Source organism: Dendrobates tinctorius, unplaced genomic scaffold, assembly GCF_039654945.1.
Source record: "Dendrobates tinctorius isolate UK_male_01 unplaced genomic scaffold, ASM3965494v1 ptg000331l, whole genome shotgun sequence".
NCBI lineage: Eukaryota > Metazoa > Chordata > Amphibia > Anura > Dendrobatidae > Dendrobates > Dendrobates tinctorius.
The window spans coordinates 1,920,934-1,938,616 of record NW_027361997.1 but is presented as its reverse complement, the minus strand read 5'-3'; the positions used below and the strand labels follow the sequence as shown (position 1 = coordinate 1,938,616).

General features: G+C 44.8%; 1 protein-coding gene across 4 annotated transcripts in view; it reads right to left on the bottom strand.

The window, feature by feature from the left end:
* Positions 1 to 4,270: 4,270 nt before the first annotated feature.
* Positions 4,271 to 17,683, bottom strand: part of LOC141074249 (gastrula zinc finger protein XlCGF66.1-like) — a 38,670-nt gene continuing 25,257 nt past the window's right edge. For all 4 annotated transcript variants that reach the window (XM_073561863.1, XM_073561864.1, XM_073561866.1 and 1 more), the window contains 3 exons: positions 10,148 to 10,315; positions 8,608 to 8,731; positions 4,271 to 7,258 (listed from right to left, as the gene is read on the bottom strand). In XM_073561863.1, coding sequence (XP_073417964.1) covers positions 6,207 to 7,258; positions 8,608 to 8,731; positions 10,148 to 10,315 — 1,344 coding nt within the window. In that variant the 3' untranslated portion in view covers positions 4,271 to 6,206. The remainder of the gene's footprint in view (positions 7,259 to 8,607; positions 8,732 to 10,147; positions 10,316 to 17,683) is intronic.

The window sequence follows — 17,683 nt, the reverse complement described above, 5'->3', positions numbered from 1 at the left end:
AATTACTCACAGGTCTCCACATGGCCAAAGGCCCTAGACCCTGACAATTGCTCACAGGACTCCAAATGGCCAAAAGCTCACCAGAAAAAAAAAAACTGTAGGGCTGGTGATAATGTCACGGTCATGTGTGTCTGGACGCAGATGTTTCCGCAAGGCGAACCCATAACACACGTGACCCTGGATACAGCGCCTCCAGTGGGGCGAATTTGAATAATAAAACGTGAAGATGGATACACCGCCTCCACCTGGCGAATTTAGGTATTACACGTTAATATAAATTCTGGAAACCCCGCCTCCTGTCTGGCGGATTTAAATAATAAGGGGGACCTGGGAAACATTAACAATGGTGGGCCCTGCGATAGGGAATAGGGAAGTGGAGACCTCCTGAGCTCCCCTGAGCCAGTGTCCCTGCACTCCTTACGTTCCCTATACAGGCTCCGCACGCGAACCTTAAACCCTTGCTCGCCCTGACCCTAAACCCTCACTAGGGAGTAGGCCGGTGCGGAAACTAATCCCACCACTGCACTAATAACACACATGAGGGGAAGAGACAATACAGGGGGACACCACTTAGCTTTATGCTCTGTGCTTATGCTCCTGCAACAGAGCCCTCCACCTGCGTGCGTCTTCTCCTCCACCCGGATCCATCACCATAACAGGATCCTTCACCATAGTGCAGCCTTGGAGCAGAGTCCACCACCAGTTGCTGCTGCTTAGTAACAGAGTCCCAGAGATGAGTTCAGCTTCTGACACGAAGGCAAGCATGCTTGAGTCCAGTTCAGCAGCCAAGTCCCACATGGTGAGTGCCACTCTCCATAGTCGCCACTCCACCAGTCCATGCAGACACTTCCTGCCGACACCATCACTGCGACCCCACCACGCCATGCCAGCCCTTCGTCCAGACACCATAGCTGACACACGTCCCCCCTGGCTAAGCTGCGCAGGACTCCTCCTCAGCTCCATCCTTCCACCAGGCTCTCACCAACTCAAAATCAATGAATGAATATCACCAGCAGTGATTACACACCCTGAGACTCATTTATAGAGCCCCACACCTGATTCATAATTATGTGCGCATTAAACCTAAAGTGCGATACCAATAACCACCACCGGGGACAGTCAAGTCACTTTGGCAACTTGCCAAAAGGAAAAAAAGTTCACTCTGTGCTTTTAAAACTGTCAGATCAAATTCAGATCATGACAGATCTGACCAAGAAGGGCGCTGATGTGCTGAATTGGTCTCCTTAGGCTGTCTCAGCATTTCAGGAGCTTAAGCGGAGATTTACTTCAGCTCCAGTTTTACGGCAACCTGATGTCTCACTTCCATTTCAAGTGGAGGTAGATGCTTCTGAGATTGGTGCAGGAGCTGTTTTGTCCCAAAAAGACCCTGTGACTTCTAAGATGAATCCCTGTGCCTTCTTTTCTCGAAAGTTCTCCCCATCTGAATGCAACTATGATGTGGGGAATCGGGAATTGTTGGCCATGAAATGGGCATTTGAGGAGTGGAGACATTGGTTGGAGGGAGCTAGACATCAAGTTGTGGTCCTCACTGATCACAAAAATTTGATTTATCTGGAGTCGGCCAAACGCTTGAATCCTAGGCAGGCTAGATGGGCCTTGTTTTTCACGCGTTTTAATTTTGTGGTCTCTTTTCTTCCAGACACTAAGAATGTTAAGGCAGACGCCCTTTCTAGGAGTTTCTTTGCCGATTCTCTTAATGTGACCGAGTCTACACCATCCTAGGTGAGGGGGTAGTTCTTTTTGCCATTTTGCCCGATTTGAGATGCGCCCTGGAGGAATTTCAGGAGGATAAACCTGAGCGTTGCCCTATGGGAAAATTGTATGTTCCTGACCAATGGAGAAAGAGAGTGATGTCTGAAATTCATTGCTCCACATTGGCTGGTCATCCAAGTATTTTTGGTACCAGAGATTTGGTGAGTCGGTCTTTTTGGTGGTCTGCCTTATCTCGTGACGTTAGGAATTTTGTATAGTCCTGTGGGACTTGTTCTCGGTCTAAACCCTGTTCTCGTTCTAGTGGGTTGCTGATGCCCCTGCCGGTGCCCAAGAGGCCATGGACCCATATCTCAATGGATTTTATTTCTGATCTTCCTGTCTCTCAGAGAATGACTTATCTGGGTGATTTGTGATAGATTTTCAAAGATGGTCCATCTTGTACCACTCCCAAAATTGCCATCTTCCGCTGAGTTGGTGCCCTTGTTTTTACAACAGGTGGTTCGGTTACATGGGATTCCTGAGAACATTGTGTCTGACAGAGGAGTCCAGTTTGTTTCCAGATTCTGGAAAGCCTTTTGTTCCAATCTGGGAATTCAGTTATCCTTCTCCTCCGCGTTTCATCCCCAGACCAATGGACAGACTGAGAGAACAAACCAGACCTTGGAGTCTTATTTAAGATGTTTTATTTCTGCTGATCAGGATGATTGGGTCTCATTTTTGCCCTTGGCCGAATTCGCACTGAACAATAGAGCTAGTTCGGCCACTTTGATGTCACCCTTTTTCTGTAATTTTGGGTTTCATCCTCGATTCTCTTCAGGGCAAGTGGAATCTTCGTCTTGCCCAGGTGTGGACACTGTGGTTGAGAGAATGCAGCAGATATGGGACCAAATGGTTGATAAGTTGTCACTCTCTCAGGAAAAGGCCCAGCGATTTTCCAACAGGCATAGGACCATTGGTCCCCGGTTTAAAGTGGGTGATATGGTTTGGTTGTCGTCTAAGAATATTCCTATGAAGGTTGCATCTCCAAAATTTAAGCCAAGATTTATTGGACCTTATAAGATTTTGGAGATTCTTAATCCTGTTTCTTTTCGATTGGCTCTTCCAGTTACGTTCAAGATCCATAACGTATTTCACAAGTCTCTGTTGAAGAGGTTTGTTGAGCCAGTGGTTCCTATGGCAGCACCTCCTGACCCTGTGTTGGTTGAAGGCAATATGGAATATGAGGTAGAGAAAATATTGGATTCTCGTTTGGTTAGACGGAGACTCCAGTATTTGGTCAAATGGAAGGGTTATGGCCAGGAGGATAATTCTTGGTTCTCTGCCTCTGATATTCATGCCAATAGATTGGTTTGTGCTTTTCACCGGGCCCATCCTGATCGGCCTGGTTGCATGGATGAGGGTTCGGTGACCCCTCCTCAAGGGGGGGTACTGTTGTGAGTTCATTTTCCGATCCACCAGTTGTGAGTTCTCCTTCCAGGCTCCCTCTGGTTGTAACTGGAGGTAGTGAGGCTGATTTAATCAGTAGAGAACTGCCACCTGATAATGAGGATGACGATTGGACCTCAGGAATCTCAGACTGGATTTAAGACAGCTGACTCTCTAGTCTGGTGCTGGTGATTCCTTCTGGCTTTTCAGGTCCTGGTTTTCAGCTCTGTTCCAGTCAGTTCAAGCTAAGTTTTTCTGCTAATGTTCTCACTTGATTTTGTTGGTCTATTCAGTTTTTTGTGTGGTCAGCCAGCCCCGGCTGGGGCTGTGCTGAATTTCCACTCTTATTTATCTGTATTTGCCAATTTGCTTTTTTGTCCCTTATTAGATTGGCCTCTTTTTGCTCTGTCTCAGAATATTTCAGAGTGCTGATATAGTGGGAGAAGTCTAGTGACTTCAGGGTTAATTTGCTATCAAACGTGTTGGACATTATTTTTGTAGGGTTTTTGGCAGATTGCAGACAGTGTCTTTCCTTTCCTATCCTTTCTAGTTAGCTTGGGTCCCATCATTTGCTCAGCCTATTTTCCTGCCTGTGTTTGTGCTTTCTTCTTGTTTCACCGTCAATACATGTGAGGGGGCTGTCTTTCCTTTGGGGTCTGCTCTGGGGCAGTTAGTTTTCCCCTTTTTTTGCTTTAGGCTTATTTAGTCCTCCGGCTGTGACGAAGAGTCTAGGACCATCGTAGGTACTACGCTCCACGGCTGCGGCTAGGCAGAGAGCTACAGGCTGCTATTAATAGGCTGAGGAGGAGCAATGGATATTGGTCCCCTAACAGACTAACAACACTAATTCTCAACAATCCCAGAAACGGCACATCCATTATGTGTGCCAATTCTGGCGCTTAGCCTCAGCTCTTCCTGATTGCCCTTGTGCTTTGCAATCGGGGTAACAGTTTTGGGTTTGATGTCAACTTTCTAATATGTGCTGATATATCAAGCCTAGGGATTAGTAATAGAGAGGTGTCTTTCAGACACCTCCATTACTAACCCAGCAGTCAAAAGTAACAAACACATAGAGAAAAGTCACTTAATTGTAAAAAAGGACTCCTCAACACTCTTTTACGCATTTATTACCTTTAAAAAATAAAATAATCCAAAAGGAGTCAGCTGTAAATCCATAATCAGAACGTCCCAAGACAATTCCAGAATCTGCTACAAACCCACAAGCAACAACTGAAGTCAGCTGCAGTAAAGGCCTTGCAAAATATAACAAAGGAGGAAACCCAGCGTTTGGTGACGTCCATGGCTTCTATATGACCAAAGGATTCTTTGTATAGTATTAAAAATGAACAATTTATTTATACAGGAAAGATGTATATTCTGAATATTTTTCAATTTATTTATAGTGAAAGTTAATTTGACCAATTACTTTTTAGCCCCTGAAATAAGGAGGCTTCATAGAAAAATGGTCGCAATTCTTAAACATTTCACAGAATATTTTTGTTCAACCCCTTTAACCAAACCTGAAAATCTTTACTTCAATTGCATCTGTTATTTCATTATAAATAAAAAAAATGGTAGCATGCAGAGCCCACATCTCAAAGATTTGGTTACTGTCCAAGTATTTTTGATTGGTAGAATAGCTTATGTCTGTAGCAATAGTGTAGTATAACAGTAATAGTATAACAGTCACATATGTTATATATACATAGAGTCTGTATTCACAATATACCATATACCAGTTATATATTATTCTGTACACTGTATGTGATATATCATGTACCTAGACATCAGATGTTATACAAAGAGTAATATGCACCAGGTGTAATATCTGATGTGCTGTAGTCACAGTGTATCATATACCAGCCATTTATTCTCCTGTATGTGCTATACTATATGCACAGACACTTAGAATAGCAAACCAGAATCAGTTTGCAGACAGTGTTTCAGGGTGTCTCCCCTCGTCAATGCAAAGTATGAGATCTGATTTGACTTTTTCAATGATAACCTATTCTTAGGATAGGTCATCAATGTCACCCCCGCCGATCAGCTGTTATTGGTGTCGGCAGCCACAACTATGTGGATCGATTATGGAGCTGCTCAGTCTTCTAAAAGTGGCCGAAGCAGGGTACTATCAGAAGACTGAGCAACTCCGCAACCGAGCAGTTTTAGACAGTGGCCGCCTACACCAAGAACAGCAGGGCAGGGGTGCTGGGTGTCAGACCCCGAACAGTTAGATACTGTTGAATGAAAAAGTAGTCAATAAACCTCCTAGTCTCTCATCTCGCCAAATCAGATCTCATACTTTGCAATGACGAGTAGCAACACCCTGAAACACTCTCTGCAAATTGAGATTCTGGTTTGGCTTTTATCCCTAGTCATATGGCAAGGCTCATTAAAGGGTCAATATTGCTTACTTCCAATAGGTGGCACTAGAGTTCTAATCCTCTTCTCTGAAGAGACAATTTGAAAGTGATAATATAGTTACTTACCATTGCCGTTTCCAGTATCCAGTGCATTGCTCTCCATTTCTGAATAATGTCATTCATTTTCTAACTGTATGAGTAACACTGCGCTCTACGCATGAGCTGGTAATAGCGTTTACAATTTAAGTCTATGGAGCCTCGTTCTGACCCTCCATAGACTTACATTGTATGGGTAGGTTCACACGAGCATATTTATAAAAAAAAAAAAAAATATGTCAGCGTTTCATCATGAAAAGTGGAACGATTTGTTTTCTAACTTGTGATCCGTATACAATCCTTTTACAGCAGTAGCTATCATTTACAGTTTTCTATGTTAGAGGATTGCAATGTGTTCAACCTTTACTTTGCTTTTATTTATACTTTTCTTTTTCAAATGCTATGTTAGTTACAATTTCAGCATGTTTTAAAAAGCTAGTAATATTAGTTGTACCAGTAAGAATTTGATACCAAACATCACAACCTCTCACTCTACAACACCACCTCTTTTGTAGTGAGTTGCCTGATGGTTTAATAGTCAAGACTTTCTTTAAAAACAGGTTTGCATTGTATAAAAGTATATCGCTTTTACTTTGTATGAACAATTTTGTGTTTAGCCAAGGCAGACGTACTTTTAAAACTTTTCTCACATGCAACACACGAAAATGGTTTATCTTCCCTGTGAAGTCGTCGATGTTTTGCGAGGTCAGAAGTATTGGTGAAACATTTCCCACAAGCTGAACATGAATACGGCTTCTCCCCTGTGTGAGTTCTTCTATGTATGACAAGATGAGAGCTACTGATAAACCTTTTCCCACACTTGAAACAGGAATACGGCTTCTCTCCAGTGTGACATCTATGGTGAGCAATTAGGTTTGATCGACACAGAAAATATTTCCCGCATTCTGTGCAACAAAATGGTTTCTCTCCTGTGTGAATTCTTTTATGTTTCACAAGAGTTGACGTGTTGGTGAAACTCTTCCCGCACTCTGAACAAGAATATGGTTTCTCTCCTGTGTGAATTCTTTGGTGTCTGTTCAGATTTGAGCCATTAGCAAACTTTTTTCCACAAACAGAGCAAGAATATGGCTTTTCGCCAGTGTGGATTCTTAAGTGGAGGGAAAGCTTAGCATTACATTTGAAACTCTTGCCACATTCAGAGCACATAAAAGTTTTCTGTATAGGTGAATGGATCTCAAAATTCCTTTTAGGTTTGTTCATGGTGGCAGCTGTATTTTGAAAGTGTTTGAAAAGAGGAAAAGAGTTTGATCCAATGAGATCTACATCTTTATAATGCACCATAGCTTCCCTACTGTATGTAGGTATATAATCCCTTTGAGAGATATTTGTATGCTTGTCAGCACTGACCAGTTTCTCTTCTACATAGGAGATTGATTTTAATGCAATATGAGGTGCTTGATAAGGTTCTATATTATTTAGGAAGTCATCAGTATCTGATTTGGCAATATCTTTCTTACATGAAGCAGATTCTTCCTTCCTTTGTGTTGTGCCATGAGATATATGATCAGCAGGCAAATCAAAGCTTCTGAGAATCAGCGGCATATCAGGGTCTATTACATTTCCTTCATTACAGGACACCGGTTCTTCCTTAATAGCGAAGGTCCATTTACCGTTTGCATCTTTATAGACAAGGAAAAAAATAAATTAGGACGAAATTTGTTACTGTGACTATTTCAAACAATTAGAGATGGTCAAATTTATTTGATCACCTTTATGCCCACCCCCTATAACACCCTGCTGCGCCCTGTCCGGTCCTCAACTGTGGTGCATTTCTGGTCCAATGTTGACTCTAGGCTGGGGCTTCTGCCCATGAGCAAGCTCCAAAGTTCACTGCGCAAGCTCTGAGACCTACTAGAGTGAACACAGGGTTATGACTTCTGTCCATAGACCCTGGTGGAAACTTTGCATGGTTAGTTAGTTTGCTCACGCCCAGACCAGACCTACTGAGAGCACCGAGACAGAGCTGTGATGCAACGGAGACATAAGTATTTTTTTTCTCATTTTTACATTAATGTCCCTTATTACGGCTCTGGGGACTTTTCAGTTCCCAGAGAATAATAAACATATAAATTCACTGAGAAAAGCAGTAAAAAGTGAAAGGGCAAATTTGATTATTGTCTGACCCTCTCATCTCTAAATTCCAATTTATTAGAATAATATATTGTAATATTTATTGTATCTCTAACTGTCTGCATTACGGTTGTATATATATTGGTGCTAGGCTTCTTGTTCTCCTTGATATATCTGAATTGGCAAAACAGACCCAGGCTTACATTTCTGTGCATGCTCCAAGATGGTCTTCCATGTTATTTGATAACCTGGTTTTGGTGAGGGTGGAGGCATTTCTGTGTCTCGCATTCTCTTTAATAACATTTTACTTTATCATCTTTGCCATTATGTCAAACTAGTTCATTAAGTTTACGACTTTTGTGCATTTATGCCTTTTAGCTTCCCGCCTTCTTTGGATTTACTACCAATACTTGTCTATGGAGATTGAATGGATGTGTGCTTGACTGCAGGCTGAAATCAAAGCAACCTGGGCTTCCTCAGCAGTGCCACAGGCTGATCGCCTCCATGCCACGACGCATTGATGCAGTAATTGATGCCAAAGGAGACCCGACCAAGTATTGAGTGAATCTACTGAACATACATTTCAGTAGGCCAACATTTTGGATTGTAAAAATCATTTTTCAAACTGGTGGTATAAAGTATTCTAATTTACTGAGATACTGACTTTTGGGTTTTCATTAGCTGTAAGTCATAATCATCAACATTAACAGAAATAAACACTTGAAATAGATCACTATGTTTGTAATGACTATATATAATATATGAGTTTCACTTTTTGTATTGAAGAACTGAAATAAATTAACTTTCTGATGATATTCTAATTTTGTGAGAAGCACCTGTAGCTTTGCTTAAGTCAAATATAATAATTGAGAGCTAAAATATTTGAAATATCTGTTACCTGCCAATGGGAAGGGCTTGCAATTCTCCATCGCAAAGTCACTGTACAGATCCTTGTGTCCTTCTAAATACCCCCACTCCTCCATGGAGAAATAGATGGCGACATCCTGACACCTTATAGGAACCTGATGTAGAATGATAGTCATTATCCACATACCGTATATACTCGAATATAAGCCGAGATTTTCAGCCCAATTTTTTGGGCTGAAAGTCTCCCTCTCGGCTTATATTCGAGTCATATACACCGGGGGGTCGGAGGGGGAGGGGGATCGGGGGTGTCAGGTCATACTTACCCGTCCTGACGCTGTCTCTTGAGCCCCCAGCTTCTACCCGTGCTCTCTCTTCCTGCCTTCAGCGGTCACGTGGTGCCGCTCATTAAAACTCATGAATATGCGCATATTCATGAGTTTTAATGAGCGGTATCACATGACCGCTGAACGCAGGAAGAGAGAGTGCGGAGAAGCTGGGGGCTCAAGAGACAGCGTCAGGACGGGTAAGTATAGCGATACTCACCTGTCCTGCGTCCATGGCTGCTTGCTGCTGTCTGCCATCGGTCAGTGACTTCAGACAGCAGAGGGCGCGGTGACGTGGTTAGTGTGCGCCGCGCCCCCTGCAGTCTGAACGTCACTGACCGATGACGTGGCAGATAGCGGTGGGCAAAAAATCAATTAAATACTCAAGGGTCTCAAAATAATAAATCATATAACATACCCTAAAACTTGTACAATAGGGCCCCCAGGGACAGCCACCGTTGAGCGGGGGCGCCACAACGTTCCCCCTAGGGTGCCAACCTCCGCGGTTAGGAAGGTGAAAACAGGAGACATCAATAGGGACTCCTAGGATATTCCCCACAATTTTATGTGTTTCGGATTTTTGGACACTTTTTTGTCTAGTCTTTCTGTGTTCACTTGTGGTGTGACCCTTGTTGGTTTTTTATTAATAAAGTATTAGTTTTAGGGTATGTTATATGATTTATTAGATAGCGGTGAGCAGCCATGGACGCAGGACAGGTGAGAATCTGACACCCAGCGACGGAGAGGTGAGTATGTCTTTTTTTTATTTTCACATGCAGCAGCAGCGGCAGCACATGGGGGAATCATCTATGGAGCTTCTTATGGGGGCAGCATATGGGGGAACAATCTATAGAGCTTCTTATGGGGGCAGCATATGGGGGAACAATCTATAGAGCTTCTTATGGGGGCAGCATATGGGGGAACAATCTATGGAGCTTCTTATGGTGTCAGCATATGGGGAAAATCTATGGAGCTTCTTATGGGGGCAGCATAAGGGGGAATAATCTAAGGAGCTTCTTATGGTGTCAGCATATGGGGGAATAATCTATGGAGCTTCTTAAGGGGGCAGCATATGGGGGAATAATCTATGGAGCATTTCCCACCCTAGGCTTATACTCGAGTCAATAAGTTTTCCCAGTTTTTTGTGGCAAAATTAGGGGGGTCGGCTTATACTCGGGTCGGCTTTTACTCGAGTATGTACGGTACATTATCCCTTACGTTACGGTATAATGACCCAGCGGCGCTCACCTCTTCAGTCAGCAGCTCAATGATCTTACTGGTGAGTTCCAGGATCTTCTGCATTGGTGGATGAAGAGGAAACATGTGTGTTGCACTTTGTATTTTGGTCTGTTCTTTGGGACTAGAAGAGGCACAGCTGGTGCCAGGCTTATCAAATACCCCGGTCTCAATGAATTCCTATATGTATGAAAATACAATAAAAATCAGTTTCCACTAAGCTATAGGTCATCTCTATAACTATCTTGATTAAGTCTCTAAAAGTGCACATGCTAAATGGATCCACTTTATTTTACAAAGCTGTAATTATCCCTTAGTCGCTGGGATCTTAGCATTGAAAGAGAAGACAGGAAAATATATTGATGCCTGTTCTCTCCCTGTGTCCTTTTATCTCAAACCTCTAACTGTTCCAAATGACAAAAGGCTGTGCAATCTGAAGTTACACTACTTGGATGAGAGAATTAAAAGCTGCATTAAAGAGGGGCGTGGCCTGAGCGGCATGTGAGGAGGACGTGTGCCCGCTGAGCTCCCGCATATTCCTGCTCTATTCAGCCGTTTCGTCCCCACAGCACGGCTAGTTTAACTCCTGGAGGCTGCACCGGAGTCGGTGGACACCGCGGGGCACCGGAGATTGCCGCTTCACCCCAGGATATGGGGAAAAGAGGTCAGAGAAGGGTGGCAGGAGAGGCCGGAGTGGGGAGCCAAGATGGCGGCGCCGCCGCCTCAGCGCGCGCTTTGGAGGAGGCCGCAGAAGACAGCGCGGCTAGGAACAGGGCAGTGGCGGCCAGGCTGCAGCGCTTTGCCCGCACGGCTGAGGCAGAACAGGAGTCTCTCCAGGACTCTGATATGGACCAGGAGACTGTGGCAGAGGACATGAGCCCGGGAATGGGGGAGGAGGAGGAGGCTGCCCATGCCAGAGAGCAGGGGGGGAAGGGAGCTGAGCCTAGCTGGAGTGATCTGGTGGAAAGAAATAAACAGCACCTCACAGCCTTGCAATTGCAAGTTCCAGACGAGCCCACCAACAAAGATGTAATGCTGGCAGTGGTGCACTGTGGGACTGCGATCTCACATGTCCTGACGCAACTGGGCTTTCTGCAGGAGTCCATGCAGACTGTGCGACATGACCTGCACAGTGTTAGAGACAGAACAAGCCAGCTGGAAAAGCGTATGGGTGCTGTGGAGAATTCTGCCTCTGACTCAGGACAGCACTGTACAGAGCTCAAGAAGGATATGGCAGCTGTCTGGGCTAAAACTGATGACCTTGAAAATAGATCCAGACGGAATAATGTTCGTATTGTGGGCATGCCAGAGCGCTGTGAGGGAAAGAATCCTACTGCCTTCATTGAAACATGGCTTAAAGAAACAGTAGGTGAGGACAATCTAACACACCTGTATGCAGTGGAAAGAGCACACAGAGTCCCGACTCGCCCCCCCCCCCCCCCCCTTGTCATCCACCAAGACCTGTGCTGGCTAAAATCCTTCATTACAGGGACAGAGACGCTATCCTTAGATACTCGAGAGAACACCCTGACCTTATAATGGAGGGATCCAGAGTCTCCTTTTACCCGGACTTTTCGCCGGAAGTTCAGAAGATGAGGGCGAAGTTCATAGACATCAAGAAGCGTCTGAGAGCCTGCGGCGTCAAGTACTCCATGTTTTTCCCGGCTAGACTGCGTGTTGAGGCCTGGAATAAAAGCCATTTTTTTCTGGACCCCAGGGAAGCTGTGGACTGGTTGGACCTTAACGAGCGACAATTGAGGAAGGAGAGGGAGGAGCAGGACTGTGGCTGATGGTTTCTCGACTTGCTTAGCTGCTATGGAGTCATGCGGTTGGAGTCTGCGGTCCTGATGCAATGGACTGCCTAACAAGTTATATTTCTATTTATTCTTTTATTATTCTGTTATATGCTGTCCTTTTTTTTTTTTTTTTTAAGAATTTGTGGTCCTTGTGGGGCCTTAATCTGAATATGGATAAGGGACAATGCATAGTGCTGTGGGGTTGTATCCTGTCAAATGCGGGTAGTGAACAGGAATTGAAGCGCCTGCTGAATGGGGTGGAAGGGTTCGACAGTACCCTTACTTGTTGCACCCTTGGTTCAGCCCAAGGAATTGTTGGAGGGTGTTTTTTGGGGGGAGGGGGGAGGGATTGGGTTCAAAATGTCCTTTGGCATGCTTGTACATTTCAATATTGGCTATGGTACGGCCGGGGGGGAGATGGTAGGCAATGTGCTATGGTACGATAATGGCTGATCTTAAGATACTTAGTTGGAATATCAGGGGGTTGAAGTCGCCAGTAAAACGACAGGCCATATTCTCCTTCATAGCGGACCAGAAGACGGCGGTTGTTTGTTTGCAGGAGACGCATCTCACACAGGAGACGCTGGGAATCCTGGATAAGAGATGGGTACAGGCGGGCTTTCACTCTACTCATTCCCAATACTCTAGGGGGGTTAGTATATTGATTCACTCCAGGACTCAATTTGAGTGCCACCGAGTGGTGGTGGACACAGAGGGGCAATTCGTCCTTTTATCTTGTACAATCTTTTCCATTCCACTGGTGTTGACGTCTATATATGTACCTCCGCCTTATAGCAGTAGAGTTATCTATAAAGTTCTGGCCATTCTGAGAGATTTTCCGGGGGTTCTGCATTTGGTGGTAGGAGATTTTAATAATATTGTGGATTCACATTGGGACAGGGGTAGCCATGAACCTTTGAGGCTGGGAGGTAATCTTACGCCATTTGGGGTTCTCGTGCGGGAGATAGCTTTGACCGACTTGTGGAGATGCCGTAACCCTGGTGTCCGTCAATTCTCGTGCTTCTCCTCTACTCACTCTTCCCTGTCTCGCACTGATCTGGCCCTGGGTGATGATCTTATGCTGGGTAAAACTTTAGAGGTTAAATATTTGGCGCGAACGGTATCTGATCATTCGCCTGTTTCAGTCATGCTTGGGGGGGGTGGGAACGGGAGGAATGATAGACCTCTCTGGCGTCTTAACCCGTTTTGGCTGCAGCTAATCGATAAGAGTGGCGGCTTTGTCCCTGAGTTGCAGGAATATCTTAATCTTAATAGAGGCTCGGCTTCTGTTGAGATCGTCTGGGAGGCCTTAAAGGCATACTTAAGGGGAATGTTCATACGAGAGATTTCTAAAATAAAGACTGCCTCTAGGGCAAAATCACAACTTACATTTCAGGAACTGGAGGATGCGGAAAGGGCCTTTGCAGCGCAGAGCACACCTGCCACTCGGAAGCGATTGGGGGAGGCGCAGTCAAAGGTGACCAAACAGACATTAGAGGCGGCGGCGCAAAAACGGCTGTTTCAATCTACTCAGTATTTTGAGAGTGCGGAAAGTGTGGGGCATTTGCTTTCTGTCGTGACATCGGCACAGAGAGGGTCGGCGGCTATAGCGGGTCTTCAGGATGTGAATGGGCGACTGCTCACTGACGCACCGGGGATTTTGAAAATTCTAGAGATTTTTTATGCTGACTTGTATTCCTCACATGCTCGGGCCCCGACAGAGGATGTTGTTTCCTTTTTGGAGGCTGCCAGTCTCCCAAGGTTGACTCCTGAGGACAGACGCTCTCTAGATAGACCTCTAAGTCTGGACGAGTTGGAGGAGGCTCTGGGAACCATGTCTAATGGTAAGGCACCTGGGGTAGATGGGTTGCCAGCTGAGCTATACAAGCGGTATAGAACGGTATTGCTCCCTGCTCTATTGACAGTGTTTAATGATAGTCTGGAACGGGGTGTTCTTCCACCGTCTATGCGAGAAGCTGTCATTGCCGTGCTGTTGAAAAAGGATAAGGACCCAACTCTGCCTGCGTCGTATAGGCCCATCTCCCTGTTGACGCTAGACATTAAACTTTTAGCGAAGGTCCTGGCCATTCGACTTTCAAAGGTAGTAGCTGTGTTAATACACCCTGACCAGACGGGGTTTATGCCCAACAAATCGACGGCTATGAATATTAGGAGATTATATCTGAATATGCAGGTGAGGCCTGATAATGCCGGGAAGAGGGTGGTTCTGTCCCTAGACGCCGCTAAGGCATTTGATAGTGTGGAGTGGGACTATCTATGGGCGACGCTTCACTGTATGGGTTTTGGCCCGGGCTTTATTGGCTGGATCAAGCTCTTGTACTCGGAGCCGAGTGCTCGGCTGAGGGCTAATGGTCAGTTGTCTGACCCTTTTTCACTTCATAGAGGAACAAGGCAGGGATGCCCTTTATCCCCGCTGCTGTTTGCTCTCGCGGTGGAGCCGTTGGCCTCGAGGATAAGATCGGATGCTGGCATAGAGGGATTCCGGTATGGGGAGCATGAGGAGAAGGTAGCATTATATGCGGACGACCTGTTATTATTTTTAGCGGACGCGGACAGATCATTACAAAACACGATGACACTTCTTGGGGCGTTTGGGGAGGTCTCGGGTCTGGTTATTAACTGGGAGAAGTCTGCGCTCCTCCCACTGGACTCAAGCTCCTGTGATGTGGTAGGTGTGCCGGTTGCAACGTCCCTTCAATATTTGGGCATAAAAATATCCAATAAGCTGACAGATTATGAGAGTCTAAATCTTGTCCCGTTGTGGGACAGGATCAAACAGAAGGTTAAGGCCTGGGCAAAGTTACACCTCTCTGTAGTGGGAAGAGTGAATCTGTTGAAGATGGTAGTTATGCCGCAACTCTTATATGTCCTTCATAATTCCCCTGTCTGGCTTCCTCAGAACAGGTTTCATAAAATTAACATGATTTTTAGAGAGCTTGTTTGGCTGAAACAAGGCGCGAGAATTAAACTTGAACACTTGCAAAAACCTAAGGATGAGGGGGGACTTGCATTGCCCAACCCATGGCTTTATTTTTTGTCTTCCCAGTGCCAGCATGTAGCAGGAGGGATGGAGGGCGAGTTGGCGGATTTGGTGGGAGGTCAGAAGATCCTTCAATTTCTAGTGGGACGGGGATCACTGGTGTCGAGTCTGGAGTTGGGTAGATTTCGATCCCTTGCATTCAGGTTTCCTACGGTGCTTCTAATGGTGAGAGTATGGGATAAGCTGAGGCAGCTGAGAGGAATACGCGGTCTTACAAAGTACTCCCCCATATGGGACAATCAGCATTTGCCATGTATGAAAACGCTCAGAGGCTTTGCTCACTGGAGGCGGATTGGCATATGGTGGGTGTCGCAGCTGGTGGAGGGAGGGGTTTTTAAAACTTTCGAGCAACTGGGACGGGAATTTCCCCTCCAACGCTCTATGTTTTATCAATATTTGCAGCTGCGTCACGCGTATATGGTGCAGAGCAAAAAAGTTGACCTAACCATACACCATGACGTCCTTATTCATAGGCTCGGTATGCAAGGGTCCACCAGAGGACTAATTTCAATGGTGTATGGTGGTTTACTTGGACAGGTCCTGTCAAGGCATCCTATTGGCGCACTGATAAAGTGGGAACAACAGCTGGGTACGATATCAGTGGAGCAGTGGGACTCGATTCTACAGAGGATTCCCAGATTGTCTCTTAGTGAGCCTGGACGCCTGTCTCAGCTATATGTCCTCTATAGGACATACAGGTCTCCCGAATGGTTGTTCAATAGAGGGTTGCGGTCGGACTCAAGGTGCCCCAAGTGCACAACAAATAATGCGGACATTTTACACATGATGTGGACATGTTCTTACCTGCAGATATTTTGGATCGTGGTCCTTGGCCTTATACACTTGGTCACGGGACAGGATATTCCCAGGGACCCCATGATTTGTGTTCTGGGTTATGTTGATGAGGTGGGAGGGGATCAATATCTTAAAATTGCTGTGGCCAGAATGCTATATGTGGCCCGAAAGCTGATAGCTTATCACTGGATTTCTGACAAAATCCCCTCAAGAAAAGAATATATTAATAGGTTGAACCAAATATTATATAGGGAAAAGTCTGTGTATCTTAGGAGAGGTGTGCCGCATATTTTTGGGAAAATATGGGAGGGATGGTTGAAGATTCCCAGCCTGGCTGCCTCGAATCTTCTGGATTAGTGGGTGGGCTTTGGAGGTGGTCTCCTGTCGGTTGTTTCTTGCCTTTTCTCAAGCGATCTGGTTGTGTGTTACAATTGGGTCTATTCGCTATGTACCAGTCCATGCCATCGGACAAAGGGAGGGGGGTGTTATGGGGGAAGGGAATGTTTGATAACATGTTGTAAGTTGTACATGCCTGTCATTTCCAAAAACTTTTAATAAAAACTATCTGATTAAAAAAAAAAAAAAAAAGCTGCATTAAAAAAATTGTGATCATGGATCTGACAAAGCAGCAGTGAGTTGTTGTCATATCTACATTGGCAGACCACTGTGTCTTACGACATTATACATGTGTATAACATATTTATGGTTTCTAAGATTTAAATTATGAATCAGTAGGTATTTTCATTTTTCACTTCTAAAAAATGAAAATTTGACCAGTACCCATGTCCCCATCACGTGAGCATGTGCCCTCTCAAGACAACTCTCACAGATGTACTGTAACCTGCGCCACACAGACATATTCCATGGCCCGTATACAGACCGCGATGCCCCTGGATTGACTGAGTCTCCCAACTCGAACTTTACAACCTCATAAATGTCAATGTTGCTGTCAGTTTAGCTCAGGAGACCTATTTTCGGGCATTTTGCTTTTACAAGGGCCATGAAATACACCCATCTGAATGGGGTCTAAGGGCAAAACTGGATTCACACATCGGTGGCTTGTGGTCCAAGTACAACCTGTGTGTTTCCTGGCTCAAGTTCGACAGACTCATACTGTGCCTTGCACTTATATCCTGTGAACTTTTCCACATAACACTCACTAACATATTTTATGTACTCTACACTTTACTAACACAAAGGTAGCAAGTATTTGTGAAGTAAATGATACATGGTTTTCTAAATATTTTAAAACTATAAATCTGAAAATTGTGACGTGTATAAGTATTAAGCCCACAATCACTACTTTGTAGTACCACCTTTTTGATGCGATTATGCTAGCATGTTTTTTGGGGTATGTCTCTACCAGACTTGCAGATCTAGGGACTGAAAACGTTGCCTTTGCCTTTTTTTTTGTTTGCAAACTAGCTGTAGCTCAGAGAGATTGGATGGAGACTGTCTATGAACAGAAATTTTCATGTTTTGTCACAGATTCTCAATGGGATTTAGGTCTGGACTCTGACTGGGCCATACACATGTGACTATGCTTTGATCTATACCATTCTATTTCTATTGTAGCTCTAACAGTATGTGAAGTGTCGTCCCGCTTTGAGGTGAACCTATGCGCCAGCCTGAAGTCTTTTGCAGCCTCTAATAGGTTTTATTACATGATTGCCCTGCATTTGTTTGCACCCATCTTCCCATCAACTCTGACCAGCTTCCCTGTCCCTAATGAAAAAACCATCCCCACATCATGATTTCGCCACCACTATGTTGGACAGTGGGAATGGTGTTTTCAGGGTGATGTGTAGTGTTATTTTTCCAAAACACAGCGTTTTATATTTATCCCAAAAAGTTCTACTTTGGTTTCATCTGACCAGAGCACTTTCTTCCACATAT